Source organism: Scleropages formosus, chromosome 12 (assembly GCF_900964775.1).
Source record: "Scleropages formosus chromosome 12, fSclFor1.1, whole genome shotgun sequence".
NCBI classification, from domain to species: domain Eukaryota; kingdom Metazoa; phylum Chordata; class Actinopteri; order Osteoglossiformes; family Osteoglossidae; genus Scleropages; species Scleropages formosus.
In genome coordinates this window covers 4319810-4345950 of record NC_041817.1, presented here as the reverse complement: position 1 = coordinate 4345950, position 26141 = coordinate 4319810, and the positions used below count along the sequence as shown (strand labels likewise).

The following is a 26141-nucleotide window of genomic DNA, read 5'->3' as shown; positions in this document are numbered from 1 at the left end:
CGGTGCGGCGCGGCACGGCGCAGCGCGGTGTAATTTGATGTGAGGCGAGGCGAGGCGAGGAGATGCGATGCGATGCGCGCTCTGCTAGCACGCGGCCGTTCGTGTGCCGAACTAGCTGGTCCGCAGCCCTAGCGGAGCCTCCGCTGTGTTTGTTTCCCTCTCTGCTATTATTTATTAAAGTGTCACATGATGAGGGTTTACATCATCTTCTCCCCAAAGAGAAAGGTAATCATTAACCCTTGGAGCGCGCTCGCCCGCTCGCTCGCGAACCTTTGTCATCTCCGCGCAGGTGGGGGGGAGGAGCGGCACCGTAGCATCATAACAGCACAAGACAACAGCATTACACCACCGCAGCAAAACCACACACACGCTGCAACTGTCCACCGTCATCTCCGAACATACATTCTAGAGGTATAAATTAGTGCAAATAGTTTTTGAACGGTTTTCTTCAAAATTGTAAGCTGATTCATACGCAGCTGAAAATAGGAAATGCGCTAATATACTAGTACTTTTATAGCGGGTCTCGTGGTGTGTACTTTGTTCAGCAATGAAAACATATAGTTGTGTAATTCTTCTCTTGTCAAACCTGTACTGAAATATTTATTATTATTATTATTATTATTATTATTATTATTATTATTATTTTGGGGGTGCGATGGCGCAGTGGGTTGGACCGGGTCCTGCTCTTCAGTGGGTTTGGGGTTCGAGTCCCGCTTGGGGTGCCTTGCGACAGACTGGCGTCCTGTCCTGGGTGTGTCCCCTCCCCCTTCAGCCTTACGCCCTGAGTTACCGAGTTAGGCTCCGGTTCCCCGCGACCCCTTATGGGACAAGCTGTTCAGAAAGTGTGTGTATTATTATTACTATTCACCGTGATTAATAATCTAATAATGACAACAATAATAAAGGGGTAGTAGATAGCCAGGTCTAAAGACCCAGGTTACAATCCTACCTACACAACGTATTCAGATTCAAGATGCTTAGCCTAGTGATACAATAAAATGACCCTCTGCTGTATAAATATGGGGACATCTCATATGAGTCATAGTAAGATAATTGACATAGTAAGTGGCTTTGTGCAAGAGTGTCATATAATAATAATAATAAGAAGAAGAAGAAGAAGAAGAATAGATGTGCAATAGAATAGTTGGGTAAGTAACCTTGGACGCTCATCGGATCGTCGTGGAACCATTTTTGTATTTCAATTTGTTGCAGGCGGATAGATTTAATGGCCGGACCACATGTTGTGATGCACCCCAAGCTGCCGCGCAACTTGTCATGAAGAAAGATGGAAGACGAGGATCTCTGGGAGTTTCGGGAGCGATGGAAGCGGGAGCTGGAGGGAAGGGCTTCGAGCCCGAGACTGGCCGGAGGAGGATGTGAGCGCCAAGAGCCGCGGAGGCGCGGCGGGGATCTGGAAAACCAAAACGGGTACGCTGGAGCCGGCGGGGTGAACGGGGGCGTCGGGGCCGTGCGCGGCGACAGGAGCAGCAGGCGTGCGGAGAATGCCTCGCATATGCCAGCCTGCATGGCTATGGTGGAGGAGCTGCTGGAGGGCAGGTTGACTTCGCTGATGGCGAAGATGAGTGACACGCAGAGTCGTAGGAGGAAGAGGCATTCGGGCACGGCGAACCCCGGGCCCGGGGACGCGCCTCCGGCGAAAAGCCCCGGAACGGGCACTCTTGTGGAGCAGCTCATTCGGGACTTGGTAAGACGAATTTCTCTCTCGCTCTCTCTCTCTCGCTCTCTCTCTCTGAGAGTGTTTGTGGGTTCCTCATCGCTGCTCTTGTCCCAGGACGAAATTAACGAAGTGCCCTTCTTCGACGTGCAGCTGCCCTACGAGGTGGCGCTGAACATATTCATGTTCCTGGGCCGGACGGAGCTGGGCCGCTGCGCTCAGGTGAGGGTCTCTCACTCACACACACACACACACACACACACACACACACACACAACAGCGCGAGCAGTGCTAACACTAACCGCACCTGACTGCTCTCCCGCCGCTGTGCCCATACACAGAGTGTACTTAGTGCTGTAGTCATAGTACGTTAGTTAGATAGGCTATAGGACAAGTGGGTACATTTCTTCATTATGGTAGCCATAGTTGACCGTCTTCTTTGTTTGTATCTGTTTTTCTTGCCTAATGTCTGTGTTAAAGTGCTCTGTGTCACTGCGTGAGAAGAGTGCTCTATAAAAATAATAATAATAATAATAATATTATTATTATTAATAAGGTGCAACAGACTGACAAAGCCAGGCAGAGTAGGTGCAGTGTTTTATTCACTCAGTCGTCAGTGAGGAGGCAAGGGGGGGGAAAAGGGGAACCGGGAACGGGTGGAAAGGGGATTCGACTCGGTCTCGTCGGCATCGTGTTCGTTTTCTTGCTCGTGCTCTCCTTCACTGTTGAGTCTGGGGGAAGAAATAGTGGTAGTAATTAGTCCCAGCTGTGGCTCCCTTGTCCCTGTCTCCGCCCCCTTCCCCGGCCGCCTCGGCGTGTTACAGAGGGGTTTGTGGTAAGCCATCTGGGTAGCACACACACACACACAGACACGCACATTGGCCGAAGCTGCTTGTCCCAAGCAGGGTCAGAGCGAGCCGGAGTCTAACCTGGCAATATAAGGCGCAAGGCTCGGGGGGGAAGGGACACACCCAGGACGGGATGCCAGTCTGTCACAAGGCACCTCAAGAGGGGCTCAAACCCCAGATCTGCCAAACAGCAGGACCCGGCCAAGCCTGCTGCACCATTACACCCCCCATCTGGGTAGCTCGGTGTATAAATAGACACAGAAGTTCATAGGTATATAGGTACATCTTTACATAGGTAGGGGCACAACAGCCAGTAGTGCTGCTGTCTCACAGCACCTGGGTGGTTTACGTGGGTTTCCGCTGGGTGCTCTGGTTTTTTCCCACAGTCCAAAAGCAGCCTGTTCAAGTGGATTGGTGAGTGACAGACAGAAAGTATGTTTCACTGGGATGAGTGGCTCATTGTAAGTAGTGTATTTAGCAGTGTAAGTCACCTTGGGCTGATGCTACTACATAGTGTTCATAAGACATTGTATTGGAGAAAAGTGTGCTAAATGACTACATTGAAAGCTAGGTAAATACCTAGGTATGTAAACAGGTTGATAGAAAATAGGTGGGTAAGTTGATCGGCACGTAACTAAAAGGCTAAATTTATAGATAGGTAGAGGAATAGGTAGATGGGAATGTAGATAGCTAAATACCTATAAAACTAAGTAGGTAGTCAGGTAAGTAGATGGGTGGGTGGGTAGTAGGTAGACAGGTATGTGGACAGACAAATAGGAAGGTAGCCAGGTAGATAAGTAGGTAAGTAAGTTGATGAGTAGTCATGAGTAATATAATAAATACTTCAGGCTCTGAGTCCACTTCCTCTTATTCCTATCTCAGGTGAGCAAAGCGTGGAAGGTGCTGGCAGAGGATGAGGTTCTTTGGTACAGGTTGTGTCTGAATGAGGGCTATCACAGGGGAGCGAGTGTCTCTGACTCACCCTGCTGGAAGGGTACCCTACGCGACTGCAAGAGGACCAAAGACAACGTGCAACATAACTGGAAGGTAGGACACCCTAGATTACTGAGAAGATCACTAGAGCCCTTCTTTGCCGATGGGCGTTGATGTCAGATTTTTTTTTTTTTAAAACCTCAGAACCGCATTGGTGCCATCAGTCAGCTACAGTATGAGCTTGGGAAGGTGCTGTGTGATGTTAGCTCCTGTGAGGATCTTGTCATCGCTGGGTAAGAGATCAGACGTGGCTCTGGAGCAATCCTTGACATTCAGAGATGAGTATGACAGGAACACTTGGCCCTTATATATCATGAGGTCCTTCACAATCATTACAGCAGTTTATGGAAGAATTTAATCCAACGGATTTATAATTCAGTACAGAGTCGTCTTTCCCCGTTATGTGGTCATTTTACTTCCACAGCAGATCTTTTATTTGCTGCTTACTACGTCTTTTATTCTGCAAAGTTCATTGATACAGTACTTATTTTAAATAAGAAATCCAGCTATGTATTTCCTATTTCCAACTTCCTATCACACTGACAATATCAACTAATCACAACCCTGGATTAAAGTTAATATCGAAATGGAAATAGCAGATGCAGTGTAAATAATGTTATTTATTCATTAAGCTAAAATATTTTCCTTCAAAGAGACTATGTTCAGATACTTAAAATGATTTATCCGTTTGTACAGCATGGTCATTTTTACCGGAGTAATTCAGGGTAAGTACCTTTTTCAAGGGTGTTATAGCAGGAGGTGGGATTCAAACCTGGGTGCTTTGGTTACAAAGAAGGTCTAAGTACCATGTGATCTGCTGCCCCCAACATTTGTAAGTAACTACACAGTGCCTATAGTTACATACTCTTCAATTGCTTTACTTAGTGAAAAACATAGGCAGCAATCTTTTGAACTCCCATTTTTATATATATTATAAACACTCATGAGCCATATTATCAAAATGACTGTCCAGGGTGCATTGTCTTATGCCCCGTCTTTCCTGGTTGGATTCCAGACCTCCACAATCCCTGCGTTGCACAAGGAAAAGCTGTAAATGACTTAATGTGTGAGAGTTTAACATCAAAAGACAAGCTGGAAATAATTTTAACCACATATTAATAAAATATTTTGATTTCTCATCGTCGTGCTTTTGGGTAGCTTGTATTTTGCTATTTTGAAGAGTTACAGGTGATATATAGAGTGATTATATAGGGTTTAATTGGTAGTGTAGTGGTTATTGCAACTGCCTTTGGGCCCAAAGGTTGTAGGTTCAAGCCTCACCTCCAGCTGTAGTACCCTTGAGTAGGGTACTTACCCTGATTTGCTCCAGTAAAATTACCCAGCTGTAAAAATGGGTAAATAATTGTAACCTTAACATTATAAGTTGCTTTGGAGAAAAGCATCAGCTAAATGAATAAATATATGTATTTTTTTTCCATGAGACTGAAGAAATAGACCAGTTATGTGACAAATAGCTCTAATTGTAATGATGTATTAAGATTTCCTGGTTCTGATAGCATCACAGTAGTACACTGGCTTTAGGTTGAAATTGTGACTGAAGATCTGAGTCGCATTGCTGTAGTTCCATGTAGCAAAGGACTTTATTATACATATGCAGCAGAATAAATGGGCTGATTTGAAAATGCCTGATAATTATCTGAAAAAACCATTGCCTGTTAAACATATTACCACACAGCTTTTTTGTTCAGCTGCCCAGCTGAGTGGCTGTTTGTGGTTCTTCATTGATTTTCCACTGTTATTTCAAATTGACTTCCTTGTAAGTGCTTTATTTTTTCAAAATGCATGAAAATGTGACAGTTATTTGCAATGCAGCTTTTGTTTACAATTCTATCTGCATTCCAAAATGAGCAGAATTTCAGTTTTTTCTCACTCTAACCTTGCAAAGCATGTTAACTTACAGAATTAAAGGAAAGACAGGAGGGCACACACAAGTGGCCCGGATGTCGAAACATGTCCATCCTGTTATAAAAAGTAAAAATGTATCACCGTGTGTGCGTGTGGGTGTGCTATCCCATCTTTTCTCTAACTTCATGTATACAAGGCGCTTTTGACCTCCCAAGCCCTTAACTTGATTCTTACATTCTGTTGAGTGTTGAGTCAGTCTCCTCTTCTTTGAGCTTACAGATGACCAGTCTCTAAAAATAGTTTCACCATTATGTTCACTTACATATCATTGACTAAAAAGAAACAAGATAATTTTCGCGATATGTTGTGAGCTGAAGAATGAAAGGAAATAAAATGTTGTGCTCTTCACATTGTGTATTTTACTGCAGGCCCTTATGTTAGCTGTTCCTCGCTCTGCAGACGGATGAGCTGGGAGTTGTTTTACGTCTCAAACAAGTGTCATAACTGCGAAGCCCATGGGAGCAGCTTGATTAAATTGTCATTTGTCAACCCTTTAGATGAGGCCCCTTATTAGTGGGGAGAGATGACAGCAGTGTAAGGGGAGGGGCTGAGTTGGGGGTGTTTTACCTTGTGCAGCCCATTGTCTTCTTTGTCTAACTGGACTAACTGGGCGCTTTCATCTCTTTCCAGAGACCTTCAAATAGCAGCTCTCATAAGATTGCTGTCTTACTCTCTCGTGTTTAACCCGCACGAGACTGTCTGCTTTTAACATCTCTCTGTTTTATGAGTTTCTTTAAGCAAGAAAATAATAGGAACTTTTCCCAGCTGCACTGAGTACAAGTATGCTGTGTAAGGATGCGTGTGCATTTCATATACTGTATAATCATTAATAAACAGTTAATAACCGTGACTCAGACTCACTTCGCCCATGATCGCTTAAGTTTCTGGTGTAAATGTCAATGTTCATGCAGTATAATTTAAGATCATGCCTGGATAAACCTTAACACAGCTAGTCTTGTAATGTAAATGTGTGTGTATGTATATATATTCTTTCTAGGAAGGTGATCAGGAATCATCAATATTTTGATAAAGTTTTATGCAGCTACTCGTGATGAACATTGGTTTATATGGTGGCAAGAAACTAACTGTACTTAAGAATCACACATCTGTATCTTAACCGTCTCTTTCTGCTAATGTAATGAACACATAGCATTTTCTATGAGATGTATGTCACTTTGGAGAAAAGTGTCTGCTGAATGAATACGTGTAACTGTTTTCGCACAGTTTACAGTGTTATGTACCCAACTAAATGAGGACAGAGATTGTTATAATTATGTATTTGTTTACTTTATCTCCAAACTGATGCAGTGTTAGGGTTTGCAAGCTACTTACAGTGATTTACTTATTTATACAGCTGGGCAATTTTTACTGTATCAGTTCAGGGTTGATACCTTAATAAGGGGTACTTTAGCAGGAGGTGGGATTCAAACCCTTGTCTTCCTTGGTTCATACCTCTGCCATTTCTGTTATGATATAAAAATAACATTGCCATGAGTTTTTGTACTTGTCAGATATTTTTTTGGTGGCATATGAGGTATTATTTTGGTGTACTGCATGCAATAGTGGGCAGTTTGCCAGCTTACTGTGTTGTACCGTGATTTAGTCTACATTGCTTGATGGATAAGAGGAGGAGGCACTGAGATGACAGTGGTGGTAGGGGGGAGGCGGGAAGGAGTGACACAGCTGGCAGCACCCGCACCCTGCTCCCTCCAGCCGCCCAGCGCCGCTCTTGAGCATGGTCCAGAGAGGCGCCTCTCCCTGCCCACGGCAGTTGGCGCAGGCGGCATCCCGGGGCTCAGCTGCGAGCCTGTCCTAGTGAAAGCATACACACACGCGCACACACACACACTTTACCACATAAAAGCAAACAGACCAAGTGAATCAACTCACCTTTTTATGCTTTATTGGCATAGAAAAGCTATTTGTGGTTTGTTTGGTTGCAGTCATGTAGCACTTGGCCTATTGTGTACTATGTAAATGTTCACGTCCCCATATTTTCTCTGTGATTCTAGTTTGGCACTTCTGTGGAATAGGTTGTGTGTGTGGATGGGTGTTTGGTAGTCCTTCTTTTGTGTGGAAAAAGAGCCCAGCTTCTGCTTAGGGCTCTGTGTACTATTTATCCCTGCACTCAAGAATGGTCTTGTCCTCGATAAACAGCCGAAGCTGACGGATCGATCGGAATATGTCCTCTCTTCAATGACTCCACACATGACCATATGTGTTTCTCGCTGTGCATTTTTAATATTATGCCAAGGCTTGAAAGATAATGGTAATAAATATACATTTGTCTTTTGGGGGGGGTCGACGGTTACAATACAGTTATATGTGTAAAGAATTTGAAATACAGAATACTGAAATACTTATTGTCTTAAATTTAGTTTAAATTGTTACATGATGTGAGTCTAGCTGTGTACATGATGAAATTGGCATGGACAAAGGCATTGTCTGGGATTGGTGTCCCGCTGTATTTTAGGTACACGTCGGGTGATGTCAGGCTGTGGGACACTCTTCACTGGGATGCCGGGGCCTCGTTCCTGTGGCCCAACCGTTTGAGGGCAGAGGTGGCCCCCCGGCCTCACGTCAGCCAGGTGAAGATCAACCAGTCCGTGGCAGTGGCGTCTTACACAGATGGTGAGACTGCAGTACACTAGGCTTACATTTATGTTTACATTTGTTTATTTGCATTGGTTAATTTAGTTGATGCTTTATTTCCAAAGCCACTTTGAATGTTAAGTTACAGTGATTTACCCATTTATATCAGTCCAGTGTAGGTACCTTGATCAAGGGTGCTACAGCAGGAGGTGGGATTCAAACATAAATCCTTTGTGTGCTACGTGGCAGCTCTAACCACTCGAAGCTTGGTGTCCGTAGTCCTCTTTCACCACAGCTGGAAGATGCAGATGGCTGTTCCATATTCAGCTTTTGTTTCTTCATTGATTCATAAGTGAAGTAAAAACATGGGGTAGTTTGGGGAGCTCAGTAGAAATGAATAAAATATGCATGTTCTCCCTGCGTTGATGTGGGTTTCCTCTGTGTTTCATAGCACAAAGATCTGTGTTTCAGGCGAATGGTGACTATAAACTGCAGTCTATGTTTGTAAGTTAGTGTATTAACTTGCTCTGTTGAGTGGATGGATACACACATGTCAATAGTTTAATGTAGTGTATCTAGCATTATAAGTCATTATTTTATGTAGCTTTTTAAGTCACAGTCAATTTTCAGGGAAATGGGGTTTATGCCGGTTTAATGGTTTTCTTTTTGCTCTCACAGCAGTCAGTGTTTTTCTTGGAATACAGGCAGTCCCCGGATTATGAACGAGTTTTGTTCCTAAGCCTGTCTTTAAGCTGAATTTGTACATAAATCGGAACAGTTAGGTATGGTGGGTATCTAACGTCAGTTTGTCAAATGGTTGTCTTAGAATATAGTATATCGTGTATCTTGTAGATCTTGTGCCCGCTTGGTGGTCCCGTGCGTGAAAGGTAAAGTATAAAAGTTTTCAATTCTGGCTCTGTTGTAGTGGAACAACCTCCCCCTCTCACTCAGAACTGCTGAATCTCTGTCCACATTTAAAGAGTCTTGAAGCTCACCTCTTCCAGACTCACTTTGCCCATGATCTCTTAAGTTCATGTGTAAATGTTCATGCACTATAACTTTAAGATTATGCCTGCATATACCTTTACGCAGCTTCTCCTGAAATGTAACCTAAATGTTTATGTATCTCAAAAAAAGGAACATACTGTGAAACTACCTGTACTTCAAAAACACGTCTGCTCTGTGTCTCTTTCTTCTAACTGAATAATTGTAAATGTAAATAATAAGACAAAGTAGTGATAATATAAATAATGTGGTTACATTTATTATTAATAGAGACATAGAAAGACATTAAATGTTACTACAGAGAGGGAGGAGGAGGATAGAGAGAGAGTGTGTGTGTGTGTGTGTGTGTGTGTGTGTGTGTGTGTGTGTGTGTGTGTGTGTGTGTGGGTATAAAAAACATTAAAGAAACTTTAATGTTCGCTTTTCCAATGTTCGCTGGCATTTCGCCCATCACAATTATGCTTTAGTGCCATGGTTAGGAGGGTAAAACAAACAAAGCGAAATACAGTAACACATGAGAAACTGTTAACGGTAACGTGGTCCAACTAAAAAGAAGGAAGGCTTGTCCTACCTCGTGCTCACATGCCCATGAGCCGACGAACCACTGTAGATGCGCAATGTTTTGATGCGCATCGCGAAGTAGCGCCCGTTTGTTATTACGAATCATTGTATGTAACTCAAATTTTTAATATAATAGGCTTTACAAGGGGTGATTCGTAGCTAAGGGTTGTAAGTAAGTCGGACCCTCGTAACCCGGAGACTGTAATTAAAATTATCCTAAGCAATATATATTTATTTTCTTTTGGTGGATTTTAAAATTATTTTTGTATATTCAGAATAATAAATAGATCCCATGTTCCCAAACATTCTGTGTGGATTTGTGCTTGTCGTTATGGATTTCTTTGGACACAGATGTGCAGCTGGCACAGAGACCCTATCACCCAAGAAGTGGAGAAGTTTGGTACGAGTCAAGCCAATTTGTATGAACAGTGCTTTGTTAGCACTTCTTCTGTGTGATCTCTCCCTTGGTGTGGTGGGAACCTGACTTGGATCAATGTGCTTGGCATCTCTGTGGAACAACTGTTGTGTTGGTGTGTTTTGTGTGTGGGTTTTTTTTTATTTAATAAAAAAAAAAAAAGAAAAAACCTTTTGCCATTAACCACTTCTGCTTTTGCTCCCGTTCCAGTTGATGCCTTTCTGTTGCTTTTTCTTAGAACCATTGATTATGGAGGAAATGAATTTGCTATGTGGGAGATTTGCCCAATAATTAATCACTAATTCTCTAACCAGCGCTCTGGCAAATGGGAGCACTAACCATATGGATTGGCAGGGCGGCTTTGCCAAATGAAAACCCGCCATAGATTCAGTGGAGCGAGTTAGCTATGAGACAGGTTACTGTGTTCAGCATGGTGCAACAACTGTTATTTTGGTTCATCTGCTTCTTGTCATCGTTTAATGTCCACAGTAATTAACACACTTTTTACCAGTGTCTTACCCTTGTTATATTTTAGTGCACATAATGTGCTAATGAAAATGGTCTCATTCTGTAGCGTGCTTAATAACTTAAGCAGTGCTATACACACAGTATATAACTGTGACATTGACATATATAACATGTATGACAGTGATACATGTGTCATACATACAGTGCACTGCTTCTGAGAGTCTCTCGTTTTCCATTTATTCATTTTCTCCAAAGCAACATACAACTCAGAGTAAACAAAAGTGCATCAGCAACAGACTTTAAATGCAGGTGTACAGTTGTAGAAGCACAGTTGGGTTTTTCAATACCACCATTTTTTCTACATTATATAACTGATAGCAAATGCAAAGGTGGTGGTGACATAATGAGATCTGAAGGAGATCCTTTTTGAGACTGTTCTTGAATGTTAAGAGGGATTCAGCAGCTCTGAGGGACAGAGGGAACTCATTCCACCACACCGGAGGCAAAACAAAATCTACAAGATATCAGTTTTGGTCCTGTCAAGAGTTGGACAAGCAGGAAGCCATAGGTGTTTTAACATACAGTCCAGTTTGAACCAGTCTGATACTGACGTCAGGCTGTTAGGACTGAGTCTTTTGACTTTACCAGCCTGTCCTCTGAGTTTCGTGTTTCTGGCTGCCTTCTCTCAGGGACCTGATTGATTCGACATGTCTCTCAGAGCATTTTGAAGACTGCTGTCTTGGTGCCTATGCATTACAGATGCCCCGTGGGCCCACATTTGATAGATTGTTGGTCACTGGGTTAGGAGTTTAACCACGGCTGTGGGGGGCACCATGCCAATAGCTGAGCTCCATGGCGGCGATTCCACCAAGGTGGGAAAGAGCATTTAATATTGAGCAGCGTTCTGCGAGTGGAACCTGCACCCACTCCACCACCTTCTCTCTGATTTGATTAATTTGAGACAATTTAATTTGTGTTGCGAATTCTTATTTAGTAGACAATTGTTGTACACCCACAAGCTTTTAAAGGTACCTATTAATGACCTTTAATTAATTCCCTTCAGAGTGTTTTGTACTGGTTCTCGTGGCACAATGTGCTGTTTCAACTCATTTATTAATGCGTTTTTGTGACAGTGTCTGCAAAATGCAGTAATGCATTTCTAATTTTTTGGGGGCTTCGGAGGCGTCCCAGGGTGACAATGGACATGATTTGGAAGCAAAATGCACTTTTGGCAAGGACGTTTATTTCACTGCAACACCCAGGGCAGTAATCTGTCGTCTTTTATTGTAACATCAGGTTTTCTTTTGTTGTGCCAGTGTAAGTTTATGTTAATTATTTACACCTTGTAGTACTGATGCCCCTCCCCAGTTGGTTTGGGCTCCTGGAATAAACGCTAGACATTGGTGTTCTCTGATCGTCCCAGGATCAGTGGATGTGTGGAGTACAGAGAGCGGCCAGGAACCTGTTCACCATTATCAGCAGCTCCAAGGTGTGCAGACTGTGGCTCTTGGGCCGAAGGCGGTCGCAGTGGCCACTGCATCTGGTACACAGGTGCGTGTCGACAGTCCAGAAGACTCGGGTTCCTGGACAACGCTGTGCCAAGCAGAGCTCCATGCACCCGTGAGTTCAATTCTTACGAAGGGCTCTTATGGTGCACCTGTCTGCTTTCAGTCTTCATCTTGTCAGAGATCCAAAACCTTTTCTCAAACTCTAAATATGAAAAACCATGCCATATCCCAAACCATATCCCACGTTAATTAAAATTTTTACATGCAAAGCCTTTCCAGGGACTTTACATTTATTCTGGGAATGTGATCAGACACAAGTTTATAGGAGTGGAGATACAGTGCTGCATTGTCATAACTGTGACCAGTCTTGACCTTGAGCCCTTGAATTACAGTACATTCAGAAAATATTGAGACTCATTCACTTTTCTTGCTTTTTTATATTGCAGCCTTATACTAAAATCGTTTATATTCATTATTTCCCTCACCAAGGTTTTCTCAATACCCAGAATGGCAAAACAAAAACAGGATTTTTGAAATTTTTGGAGATTTATTAAAATACTGAAATGTCACATTGACATAAATATTCAAACTCTTTACTTACTTAATTGAAGCACCTTTGGCAACTATTACAGCCTCAAGTCTTCCTGGGTGTAATGTGAGAACCTTTGCACACCTGGATTTGGAGATTTTCTGCCATTCTTCTCTGCATATCCTCTCCACTGTGAACAGCATAGGCAGTTACTGTGTGTTTTTATAACAAATGTTCACAGAATTAAGTACCCCGCAGTTCAGTGTCCTTGATCAAGAGTACTGCAGCAGGAGCATGGATTTGGACCAGCAACCTTCAGGGTCCTGCAAGTATACGGTGGTGGCTCCAAGCACTCAACCTCCTGCGGCTGTACTAAAGCATTGAACACTAGCTATTGACTGGTAAAATGTGGTTAAATACAGAGACTTGTTACTGAAAGATTGCTGGTTCAAGTCCGAAGAAAACAACGTATTTATTTTGCGCCAATGAAATATGCTTCTGTAAAGGTGCTAAAGGCCTAATGTAATCCATCAAGATAATAATGCTCTTATAGCATATGGTTGATTTTAAGTACAAGGTTTACCCGATTTACAAACTTCTGAATAACAAACTTTTTGAAAAAAAGGATTTAGTATTTATTTTTTCATAAACGGAGTTAACTTCCACCGATTCATGGACAGATAATAGGTGTGACGTGAAGCTTGCAACACTCTGCTCTGGTTCTAGCCACGAGTATTTATTGTGCTTTCTTTTTTACAAGTCATAAATCCCCAGCCAGTGGGGCTTTGAAAATGCCGGTGTGTGCACAAGGTGTCTGCCAGCCCAGTCTCCATGAGCCACTCAGTGAGAGTGACAGACAGAGAGAGAAGAGGAGGTGGATAGAGACAGGGAGAGACAGTCCACAATTTTCCAGTTTTAATATAAATCAGTGTTTGATGATCAGTTAGTTTGATGACTAATGTTTTTTTTTTTTTTTTTTAAACCACTGAACAGTGTCTTGACGTGTGAAGTGTAAAGCTTGCTCACACTGCTGTTCCTCTGGGTTTTCTTCTCTCATGAGAGAGTATTACAGTGCCTTGTGGGTGTCATTGGGGACAGGTCGAGTCCCTTCTCCTGGTACCTGAGCACCTGGAGGGCCCCCTGGCAGCGGTGGCCGCCGGAGACAGCGTGTACCTGCTTGGACCGGGGAGGGGCCCTGATGTGCTGCACTCCATCTATGGACACCCCGTGACCTGCCTGGATGTTAGTGCTGTGCGAGCAGCGCTTGGTGTCAAGAGCTGTGGTTGGGCCATGAACGATGGGGGTAACAAGGTGAGCCGGTGGCTGGGTCATGGCATCAAAGCCCCAGGGTGGGTGAGAGACACAGGGGAGTGCAGGGCGGACCCAGAAATAACTCGCCCCAGTGGAACACCCCCATTGCCTCAGCCCCTGTGTTTTGTGCCATTCCCTCAGTGGGTGCTTTTTTATTTATTTTTATATTTATTGTTTTTGTATTTTTATTTTCCTCAGCCATTCCACATTTAATTGCCTTAAAAGCTTTATATAGCTGTCTTTAGATCCACGCTCTCTTCAGGACTGAGCTGTCTCATTAATGCAAGTATAATTATAATTAGGGTTTTTTTTCTTTTCTGCACCAATCAAAATGTTTGTAAATCTTTTCATAAACAAAAGAAGCAAGACATGGAATTTAATTGGAATCGACAGCATGCTTTTTACAACAGAAGCACATGTTCGTTTTTATTTATTCATTTAGCTGACATCAGTGTTACAGTGATTTACCCATTTATCAAGCAAGGTCATTCTTACTGGAACACTTGTAGGGGCTGCCCTCCACTTCTGACAAGGTTCCATTTCAACAATCTGTTGGAAGTCAATGATGTCATTAGCTTAAAATCCTGCTATACTGTTTTAAATGAACTATAAGGATAAATGAACAATTAACATGAATACTATCCTGTGTAATATGCCTTTGTTATATTTTCTCACTAATTTCACATAGTATTATTCATGTTAAAATAATGCTGATATACAGAAATATAAATATGGTGCAGTGATTTATAAAATGAAATACAGTACAGGTAATTACTTATGAATATTGTTAATACCATACATAATACTCTCTGTTTTGTTTGCTATCTGTTTTAAATAAAAAGTAACTGGAAAGAAATCTACAAACAAAGGTTTGTAAACAAACTCAGACACCAAAACACTGTGAGACCCAAACAATAACAACAGGGACATCTGGTAGCATAGGGGTTCCAGCTGTTGCCTTTGGACCCAAAGGTCACATGTTTGAATCTCTACTCCAGCTGTAGTACCCTTGAGCAAGGTATTTACTCTACTTTGCTCCAGTAAAATTGCCCAGCTGTATAAAGGGGTAAATACAGTAATTGTATGTAGCTTAATATGGTAAGTTACTTTGGAGAAAAGCATGGACTAAATATAAATGTGTTGTGGCAGTGTGGTCAACCAATGTTATCATAGAGCAGGCATTGCTGGATGTTATGACCAAATGTCAGGACTCAAAACTAATACAATAAGGCTAATTGGATGGCTGTCTCATGTCTGGTTGGTCCTAAATGGCATATCTCATAACTCAAGGACATATATCTCTAGCATGACCAAGAGTACTACGACAGGAGATGGAGCTCAAACCTGGGTCCTTTGAGTGGAAGGCAACAGCTCTAACTGCTACACCCTCCGCTGGCCTAGTCCTGAGTGTCACTCTATATGGCAGGAATGTCTCTTATTGTAGTTTTGAACGGGGTGCTCCTTTGTGTTCCTGCAGTTCAGCTCTCTCACTGAGAATGCCAAATCATTTCTAACACCTTGTTTCCTCATGCAATTAATGACAGTAATACATTAATTTCAGCTCTTTTTCAACGTGGTTTTTCTCTGTCGGCTCGCTGGCATTGTAACGTTAATTTTATACAGCAAGGGATGCGAAAATTGCCAGCAGAGACTTTGGCGAGTTTGACACACGGCAGAATGTGTTTTTGCAGTATTTAATGAGTAGACATATGCCTAATTAAAATGTGCTAAGAAATAAAAGGAGCTTCCAAGGATTGTGTCTTTGTGCAGAAAAAGGTGCGAGTCATCTTTATTTATTAGTGTGTATTTTCTGGCATTGTTTTTGAGTTTTTTGTTTGTTCTCTTTATTGATTGAGTTCAGAGGAGCCCTAACTCCTGAACTGTACTGGTGCTGGGAGGGATGGGAACTGTGCTGGACCGTTTCTCTTCACATGTGCAGAAATGCAGCTTTAGGATCACAGTATTAATGTAACTGCCAAACGAGACAATTTAGCACAACACTTGAAAGGCCAATGTGGACGCTCATGTAGACACCCTTACAATGCATCCGAACCTACTGAACAACTACAAAAGTGGGAGGCTCTTGTAACAGAGGAGACAGGTAGGGTGTTCATCTGTGCTGACATGGGGTTTATTTATTCCGTTGTCGGGGAGAAGGAAAGGGAGGGAAAAGGGGGAATCGGGAACGGGTACGAGGGGGACTTGGCCCGGTCTTGGCGGTGTCATGCTCGTGATCAGAGTTGGGATCGGGATCGGGATTATGCGCACTTGGGTCTCTCGGCGTCGGTTCTCCTCTGCCGTTTTTCTCTCTCACTGCTGGGTGCAGGGGAAGAAATAGGGTTAGTGATTAGCCCCAGCTGTGCCTGCTTTGTCCCCGTCTCCACCCCCTTCCTTCTCCGCTTTGGCGTGCTACAGCTCTATATCTTACGTTATGACAGAAGTACCAGGAATAAAGAATAATACGCACTGTGTAAATAGTACAGCATGACTACCATGAAATGGCCATATTGATGGACGTAACAGCAGCATTTGACATAAATAGGTGCAACTGCATCACTTTGTTAATATCCAGCTGCTGACAGTGGTATTTAAAATGTTTTAACTTAATGTTCATTCAAGTTTGGATGTAGTTTATTATGTATGTTTCATGTGGATAAGGGACAGTGCTGGAGGGAAGATTATTTTATATTTAATGTATCTATATACATCTTCCAGAGACTCATTTGGTTATAATACCGTGTTGAAAATACTGTGCTTTAACTCAAAAATGTATTGTAGCCAGGGGGCGCGGTTGCGCGGTGGCGCAGTGGGTTGGACTGGGTCCTGCTCTCTGGTAGGTCTGGGGTTCGAGTCCCGCTTGGGGTGCATTGCGGCGGACTGGCGTCCCGTCCTGGGTGTGACCCCTCCCCTTCTGGCCATACGCCCTGTGTTACCGGGTAGGCTCCGGTTCCCCGCGACCCTATATAGGAGAAGCGGTTCTGAAAATGTGTGTGTGTGTGTATTGTAGCCGTACAACAGCAGGTTGTTGTGAACTGGCAAGGTTTTGGGTTGTAGCTGCTTTTGTGTTTTTTTGCCCCTACGATTTCAGTGACTGTGCTTTCATTTTTTAAATCTTGTATTTCTCTGAGATGTACGTTGATTTGGAGTAAAGCGTCTGCTAAATGAATAAATGTAAATGTAATGATAAACATTTACTGGAAATAATTTATATTTAATTTCAAAATTATTTAAATTTTAATATATTATTGGAAACACGAAATAAACTTATTTGTAATTGTATTTTTGCTTTCAAATTGTGTTTTTAAATTATGTCTTACATGGTTAACTGAACTACCGCACTTATAGTAAGTGTAGTGCCATCTAATGGTCTTTGCATGTTCTTCTGTCTGAAATGAAATAAGGTAGCTCTGCCAAAGCTTGGGGATGGATGTTTTTCGGGCTGAAGTCTGTTCAGTATACCATGATCAGACCATGGTACCACATCAGCATTGAGTTGGAGACCACATCCTTTCAGGTTTGACTCACTCAGGGTATTTAAACATGCTTTTTCATATTTCTCAAAAGTGCGATGATTTTTCAGCATCTAGAAAATGCCCCCCAGCAGCCCATGATGCAGCTCGTCTGGAGTCTGAGGGAGTCTCAGGGGGTCTGGCATGCTTCTGGGCAACACACAGTTAAGTCTGTCTGGCCTGAAAAGAACGAGACACAAAACAGCTGGCATCTTCTCAAAACTTACATCATGCAGCACGTTAGCTCGCTTTTCGCTTCCTTTGTGCATCACTCTTTTTGTTTAATGAGCAATTTGGATTATATCCTTTTTTGTGCTGAAATTGCCTGTTTCCTAGGGCACTGTTAAGTCCTGTTCCATAAAAAAAACACACTTTAAACAGACTTTTAAATGTCAAAATCTACCTGACAGCAACAAGCAATTCTTACAGAGCACGTTCACCATAGCACTGTTGTCCCTTGGTCATTTTCAGTGATAAGTAAGCAGTATTTGGCAGCCTCTGATTCTCATTATTAAGTGAATGAACAAATTTTTCAGAACTTTATCTATTCCAAAGGAAATTTACACAAAGCCATCGCAGCATACATACTTGGTGACAGAGCAAAAATTTTGTGACATACACTGGGAGTAAAAAATCACATTTAGACAGAAAAATAAACCAATTTTTAAAAATGACAGGAAATAAGACACAAAAAAAACAACAAAAGTAAAAGTGGTACGGATAGCTCCGTACCGCAGTGATGCCCCTTGTTAACATGACTTCATTGGGAGTCAAACTATATTTTTGTTGGTGAACGGTTTTGTTCTGGTAGTGTTGTACTGCCTTTCTGGTTTTGAATAGTGCTTACAGATTCTTGAGGAACAATCTGTCATGAAGAGTTGATTTTAAAGCTCATGTTTGCTGTGCTGTTTTAACTGAATTACTGTAACCTAAAAGTGAGGCAAAGGTAATTATAGTAAAAAATAATAATGATTATTATTATTATTACTGCTACAAATGACTTGCATTACAAAACAGCTCTGCCAAAGCACATGTGGTGAGATCAACTGGAATATAAGTTTCGGTGTTTTAAAATGTTACCCCCCTCTGGATCCCGCAGGGCTTCCACAGTGCCGCCCAGGAGGGATTGTAGGGAAGATGTAACTATACATTACTGAACAGTTCACACCGTTGGAAAACAGCATTGCAGCAGCTGCAGTTTGTGCGTTTTCTGTCTCCCACTTTTCTGCCTGTAGCTTTAACTGGGGCATTATTGACATTGATGTAATACAGACCCCTCTCTTTACCTCTGTGCTCAGATTCAGGTGTACAGCTTGGCAACGGGTCAGCTGGAGGTGTCAGTGGGGAGCTCTGCAGGAGACTTCACCTGTGTCAACCTGAAAGACAGCCCAGCCCACCTCCTGGTGTGTGGCAACAAAGATCGAAGGTACGAGGCACCCTGCAGGGACTGCTTTGGGCTCATCTCTTTTATCTGTCATTGCAGTCTTTGAGAGGAGGCGTTCACATACATTGATATGTCTGTACGTTCACATCTTTATCCTAGCTCTTCTGTTTTATCCTAGTAACACCCACAAAATTGGCTTTCTCCACTGAAGAAAAAAAAGGAGATGTCTGTAGCCTCTTGTCAGCGCCCATTCAAATGTCTCAGAATGAGAATAAAGAAAGGCACTGCTATGACTGGCAAAAGCAGGTGTTTTAACTTCCAGTAAATCCTTGGGGTGGGGGGAAGCCCTCTTCACTCCCAGCCTTTCCTGGCTAACACTAAAAGTCTGGAAACAAAAGATTAGAGAATAACTCTTAGAAAACATGAACAAAAAAATATGGGGGGAAAAATCAATCCCAGCACACTGAATTTGGGCCGATGCTCGTGCAAAACAAACCGCTTTTGAACGGCTTTTTTTCCCCATCCATTTATCACCTGCGGGCGTATGTGAGAAGACAAAGAAGTGCTGGAAGCGAAAGGCACTGCAAGCAGCTGCCCGGCAGTTTGAGCATCGAACTCATGGTACCCCCCACCTCAGTCCCACATCTTCAGCCTGGGCTGGGAAGATGAGAGTGAGGACTGCCTGGCAGGGGTCTGTTGGCTTTGCCGGCTGTGGACCGTAGGCCCTAGGTCGAATACGTCCTGGTTGGGGAATCATGTGTCGCTTGAAATCCTGGGGGCTTTTAACAGGCTCGAACAAGGGGGAGTGTACACCCACTTGTTGGTCCGTTTAGCTTATTAGGGAGTTTTGGGCAGTGGGGGGCAGAAGCCAGCTTGTCCACTTGGAGCGAGTCTTGGAACAGCAGCAAAGGAAGAAGGGACTAGAAGAACGTCGCCACAGCCCTGCATTAGCGTGGCCAAAGGCCAAGGCCTAATGCAGCTCCTCCTGTCTTCCCAATTAGTTTTCTGGTTTTTTCCTCCCTTCTTCCAATGTGACCAACTTGGTCCGAGCTGCATACAGCTGTGAATGACTGAGCGACCACGGTTGCTTTTGTGTACGAGTGGAAGAAAGGATTTGATGGCTGCAACGGCATCTGAGACTTGCACGGGGTTTCAGTGTCATTGCTCACGCAGCTTGAGACCTGGTTCATGTGCGGCTCATTCAGGAGGTACTGTTGTAAAGGTACTCTAGTAAGAGGTGCTGTTGTAGAGGTACTCTAGTAAGAGGTGCTGTTGTACGGCGCATAGTGGCACAGCAAGTAGCGCTGCTGTCTCACAGCGCCTGGGTGGTGTGAGAGGACGTGGGTCCGATCCCCGCTCAGTCTGTGTGGAGTTTGCATGTTCTCCCTGTGTCTGCGTGATTTTCCTCCGGGTGCTCCTGTTTCCTCCCACAGTACAAAGACATGCTGTTCAGGTTCCCCTTAGTGTGTGAGTGACACAGAGAGAGTGTGTTTCACTGATGTGTGGATGAGTGACCCTTTGTAAGCAGTGCATCTAGCAGTGTAAGTCACCTTGGTGAATAAGGTGTGTGGGCTGATAACACTACATAACTTTGGAGAAAAGTGTCTGCTAAATAAATAAATGTAAATGTAGTTAGAGGTGCTGTATTAAGAAGTACTCCAGTAAGAGGTGCTGTACTAGAGGTACTGTATTAAGAGGTCCTGTAGTGAATCTGCCACTTTCCACTGCTGCTCTAGTATCATTGAACAAGATACTTCAGCCTGAATAGTAGAAATGAGCCTGTTGTTTAATTGGGTCAATTGTTATGAGCAGATTAACATTGCAAGGTGCTTTGGAGAAAGATGGAGAGAAGAGAAGATCTGAGAGAAGAGCATATGAAAGCCTAGTGACAAACCCTACTGCTGTCACAGTGAAGCCTTTAATTCTTGCTGTGCCATTTACTTCCTTCCTCTCCATCCCTGCAGTAACATTACCTTTGAAACAGCCCATAGACCTTAAATGATGGAAAATTAAACAGACAAGTAGCTATGTGTGCACACTTTTCCCTGTTAACTGGTCGCAATTTGTTCCTGGAAACTCATGAAATATGAAAAAACCAAAAATGCATTGTTTTTTTAAGGAGGAGTAAAAAATCCAGTTTGTTCTAAGCCCATTCCATATTTATCCCAAAGTCACCCTAAATGATTTCATGCATTTTTACTTTTTTACAGTTTGTTCCCAGAAAATAATTTAAAAAATTTCCCTCGCCTCTGCAGCGCATTTTCAAATTACACACATATCTGTGAAGCTCTTTTGAAATGTACGCTGTCAAACAGCTTCCTCACTATTCTACACCAGCACCACATTTTCTAAAGTCTATATTTGACATAGAAGAAAGAATGATTGCATTAAATGACATTTTTTATTTTGTTTTCTTTTTCCTACTTTAAATTGTGAATAAATTCAGAAATGAGTTTTATTTTACAGTTGCTGTTTTTTCACATTTAGGCTACATTTGTTTAGCAGAAGGTTTTGTCCAAAGCAACGTACATCTCAGAGAAAAATACAAAGAGTGCGTTACATCAACTGAAGGAGGAATTTGCATGCAGACGCGTGATTCTAAAGTACAGTTTTTCCTTGTTTGCCTCACTGCTGCACATTAATGTTTGTTTCAGGGCCATTGCGGAGCTCACACTCAGGGTGTACATGGTAATGACAAGCTATTTAATGTATGAAGGGTCTCATGTAGATAAAATAGTTGTTTTTGTTTTATGGTAATGATTTCATTAAGTAAACTTACCATGATAGTGTGCTGGGCTTGAGATAGATGAAGGCTGAGAGTGGGGGTACACGGTTCCCACAATGCAGTGCGTCTAACAGCCTTCTTCACACAGCCACTTTGCACAAGTTTTTGAATGAATTTGCAGTTCCTTGTGCTGGACCAAATGTTGTGGACCAGACTGAATTTCATAGACCATATAAATGACAACCCTGACCACTTAGTAATAAATGGTATTCATAATCTTGGTCCAGGTATGCAAAAAATCAGATATTGGGAAAGCTAATAATGGAGGATGAGGAGATATCCTTTTGCAAGATTCTAATAAACATTCCTAGATTACATGGTTTGCTGTTTCGTATGTACTGTCTACACACAGTATGTTATGTACGTTGTCCTTTCTTGCTTAACTTGTGACCTGGTTTTTTAGCAGTTTAATAGCAGCTCTAATTACATATGGGGACAGCTGGTAGTGTAGAGGTTAGAGCTGCTGCTTTCGGATCCAAAGATCACAGGTTTGATCCGCACCTTCCTTTAGGGTACCCTTGAGCAAGGTACTTACCCTAAAATTGCCCAGCTGTATAAAGTGGTAAATAATTGTAAACTTGTAACTGTAATAACTGTAAACTTTACAGTGTAAGCTGCTTTGGAAAAAAAGTGTCACCTAAATGAGTAAATGTAAATGTCATTTAGCAGGTGGCATAGTGGTTACAGGTGCTGCCTTCTGCTTGAAAGACCCAGGTTTAAATAAAATAAAATTGCTCCAGTAAGATCCCTGCTGTATAAATGGGTAAATCTTTGTAAATAGCTTCATACAAAAAGTGTCAGGCAAGTAAATGTGATATGGAGTGATTCAGAGCGGTCATGTCTATTTGCGGCCCTTCAAAGTGTTTGCTTCCATATCTTTAGCCAAAAGCAGTTTTAAAGAGAGGGAAGAGAGTCTCTAGAGAGCGGCCTGTCATTGTCCAGCGAGGAAGAGTCATTATCCTGATTAATGGAAAGTGGGTTGTTTGCTGGCGTGCCGAGGAAATCAGCTTTTGCAGTAGCGTTAGATTTATGGCACGGAGAGTCTGCCAATAACTTTTAACCCCCTCTTTTTTTATTTCCAACATGCTGTCTGGAGTCTTGACCCACACCCCCTCATAGCTAACATTGGACTGCCCACTCAGCTTTGCAATCCTGGTTTGCTTAATTCCTTAAAACGGAAATTAAATCTTTGTGCCGCAAATGAAATTAGACTCCACTAATGAACTTTGGAAAGCTTTTGCTTGAAGTCATCTGCTGGCGTCATGGTCTCCCAATAAAAATTCATGAGAGCAGATGGGGAGGCAAGTCCATGGAGCACTTGTGACTGGTTGTACTCGCTTCCTCTTAGCTCTCAGTTTTATTGACATTGCAGAGCCATCATTTATCAGTCCGCTGAGCTTCGTGTACAGGGTTTTAATTCTGAAAAGACAGGATCACTTTCTCTCATAAGTGATGAGGTTGTCATGCACATGTATCGTTTGCATATTCCTATGATCCCTGACCTGCCACTGCCACTCTGCAGGTTTATAGCCCCCCTCTCTTGCTGTTGGGTTTTCAGGGTGAGGCTGTTTGACCTGCGCACCGGCTCCTCTGTGGTGTCACTGTACGCCCACCACCTCGGCGTGACCACTGTCCAGGCAGATGACTGGAAAATTGTCAGTGGAGGCATAGAGGGACTGGTCTGCGTCTGGGAGATGAGGACAGGGGCCAAGTTGTGGGAGATGCACAACAGGTGAGGTGAATGTCAGTCGCTTGCACTGTGGTAAATACAGAGTCCCTTCTTCCACACATTTGTTTATGTGGAAACACAACCAGCACTGGGCATACCTGCTAAAGAAGCACATTCATAGTCTGAGTCTCTGGCCAGATTGTTATGGCTTATTTGTTGATGGACGTTGGAATGGCACCTTTATCAACGTTTTTTCAGTACAGCTTATATATTTTACACCTCAACAAAAGTGCTGCACTCCTCCACTTCTGGATGCTTGGTGATCCTACTCATGAGAGGTCCAAAATCAAAAGTCCATAGGTTCTCTCTTTTGGCTTTGCTGTGGTGGAATGAGCTCCCTCTCATCCTCAGAACTGCTGAATCCCTTTAAAAGTTTAATAAGGGGGCAGGAGGTAGCATAGTGGTTAGTGCTGGTGCCTTGCACTCAAAGGATCAAGGTTTGAATCCTACCTCCTTCTGTTGTAGCCTTATCAAGGTACTTTACCCTCAATTATATAAATAACTAAGTCACTGTAAGTTCATTGTTTCCATATCAAATCCCCATTTGCAGGCATCCTGTGCGACATCTCTCCTTTGGAGTGAGCAGGCTGGTGACGGCCAACATCCCAGATGAGAAGTTGCCCCGCGGGGCCTGCATCACGGACGACGACCTGACTGCTCACCGCAGGTAACTGACTTCTCAACCCAGTTTATCATCTCTTGGTGTAATTTTAATGTGCCCTGTCAACTCCAGGCTGAATCTGTTGCCACCTTTATGATGTGTGACAAATTAGCTGTAGATTGCACAGTCGGACCCAGATCCAGACCCAGACCCAGTGGTGACACTGTGTACTAGCTGCTCCAGGACTAAAAAGGTTCCATCTGAAGTACCTTTGATCCCCCACTTATGAAGAAACCTGGGAGCAGAAGGCTGTTTGTAACTCAGCTAGTTCATAAATCCTAGCACTATATAAATAAAAGCTTAATAATACACACATCCCTGTAATTATTTATGGGTTAGGTTCAGTAAGAACCACAGTTGAAACTATGAAGACTTAAGAAAGTTCACTGCAGGCATAATGTACTACATTTTGATTAACTGTTCATCTTGTGTAGGTATTTGTATTGCAAAGCCTATCCTGGAAACATAAGGGTGAGGGAGGGGGTTGTTACAGGACTTTTATTGTCTTTAGACATACGTGCAGCATTCATCAGCTTTTTGGCACTTTCAGATTCCTTTATTATCTATACAATCAACAAGTGAATAGTAATAGAGATGTACAGTCCACGAGGAAAACAGACACCAGAACAGATTTCAAGAACAATAGACTGAGGCTGAAAAATATTGCTTTTATTTATTGATTTATTTTTTTTTTTTTTTGGGGGGGGGGGGATTAAAATTAATGAAGAAAATGGAAAAAAAGATTAAAAATACAGAAAAATGGGCATTAAAAACAATAAAGATGTATAAATATGTGCACATATACATACATGCAATATTTGCACATACCAGTGTTTGTGTGCCTGAGTGCATACGTTTGTAATGTATGGAACATTTTTTATTGTGTTAACTCCTCATAAATAATGTTATGTCCAATAAAATCATTACGTTAATGTCCTGACTTGAGCTTCTGCTCTCCAAACCTTAACAGCTGAGACTCAAGAGCCTTCCACTTAACAGCAGCTCAGTGGCAGCATTTCCTTCAGCTCATACTCATACTCGCACCTGGGCGCTTAACTCTTAGTCGAAAGTTCTTCACCATCTTGCAGCGCTTGTTTGAGCTATCACCTGTGGCAGGAGCAGTGATCCAATATCAAAGTGTTTAACTGGAACATAACGTAATTGTGCTCTGGTCCAATCTTCTCCTGTCAAAGAACGGGAGCATTTACGGGACTGATGTAAAGGCAAAGCCACCTGAATTTCCTGCTTTTGCATTTCTCTTTCGGTAACCTGGTAACCCTGTGAAGTGATGGCGACTTACCTTGACAAGTGATTCGCTCTATGACTTGTCTTGAATGAGGCTGTCTGCTAAATTCCTTGCTCCTCCCCACTCCAGGCACAGAGGTGTCATCTGCCTTTATGACTTCTCTGTGGATGCAACTCAGCCAGACCACGTTCTACCCATCTGTCGGTCCAACTACACCGAGTCCACTGGTTACAACTACAACATTGGCCTTGTCGTGCCCTATGATGACCTCTCTGGACCTCATGCCCCTTGACCCCTCATTCACAGATACCTTGGACTGGATGTGATCCTCTCGTTACCTGAAAATAAATCGGGGATACTCAAAATGTACCTTTTTTATCTTCCTTTTATTCTTAACTAATGTTCATGTCTTTTTAACCATAACTAGTTCTAAAGACAGATATTCTTTAGAATGGGGCACCATGAAGCTTTTGTGTTAGTTTTTTCATTAAATCAGTTTTAGTGATCACTCGGATGCCAAGCTTGTAACAAAATTGTAAATACAGAATGTGAAAGTATACATATAAACTTGTGTATGAATATATTTTGACTTTTATATACTGTAATAAAGGTTCCATTACAGGTGGTTAATATGTTACATGTCATGAATGCAGACTGGCTTTTCCTTGATCTTTAAAGCCCAGTTAAATGTCTGTCAGGCTCACACACTAAAATCCAGATCCTACAGAGATCCAAAGACTACACTGGGTTCTCAAATTATAAACACAGTTGGGACTAAAGTCTGTCTGTCTTTCTGTCCGGTGCATTATTACCAGTTAAAGCTTAATACAGGCATTACCCAATTTAGTCACAATCTAAGTTCTGTAAAAAACCTCAGATAAAGATGTCAGGAATTAAAAGTTCACTGTAAGACTTTGCTCTGTTTGCTGCATAGATTCTGTAAAAGTCTCAGATACAGTTTCAGTATACAGGTGGTCCCCGATTTACAATGGTTCA

The 26141-nt window shown here is 42.5% G+C and overlaps 1 protein-coding gene across 1 annotated transcript; it reads left to right on the top strand.

Moving 5' to 3' along the window:
* The first annotated feature begins 322 nt into the window (after positions 1-322).
* On the top strand, positions 323-26141 carry fbxw8 (F-box and WD repeat domain containing 8). The gene is made up of 12 exons (XM_018740533.2): positions 323-411; positions 1213-1705; positions 1793-1897; positions 3406-3570; positions 3661-3749; positions 7916-8073; positions 11907-12103; positions 13619-13831; positions 18639-18766; positions 23068-23241; positions 23789-23905; positions 25275-26141. Exons 2-12 carry the CDS (start codon positions 1286-1288, stop codon positions 25435-25437), a joined length of 1929 nt encoding a protein of 642 aa, XP_018596049.2. The 5' UTR covers positions 323-411; positions 1213-1285; the 3' UTR covers positions 25438-26141.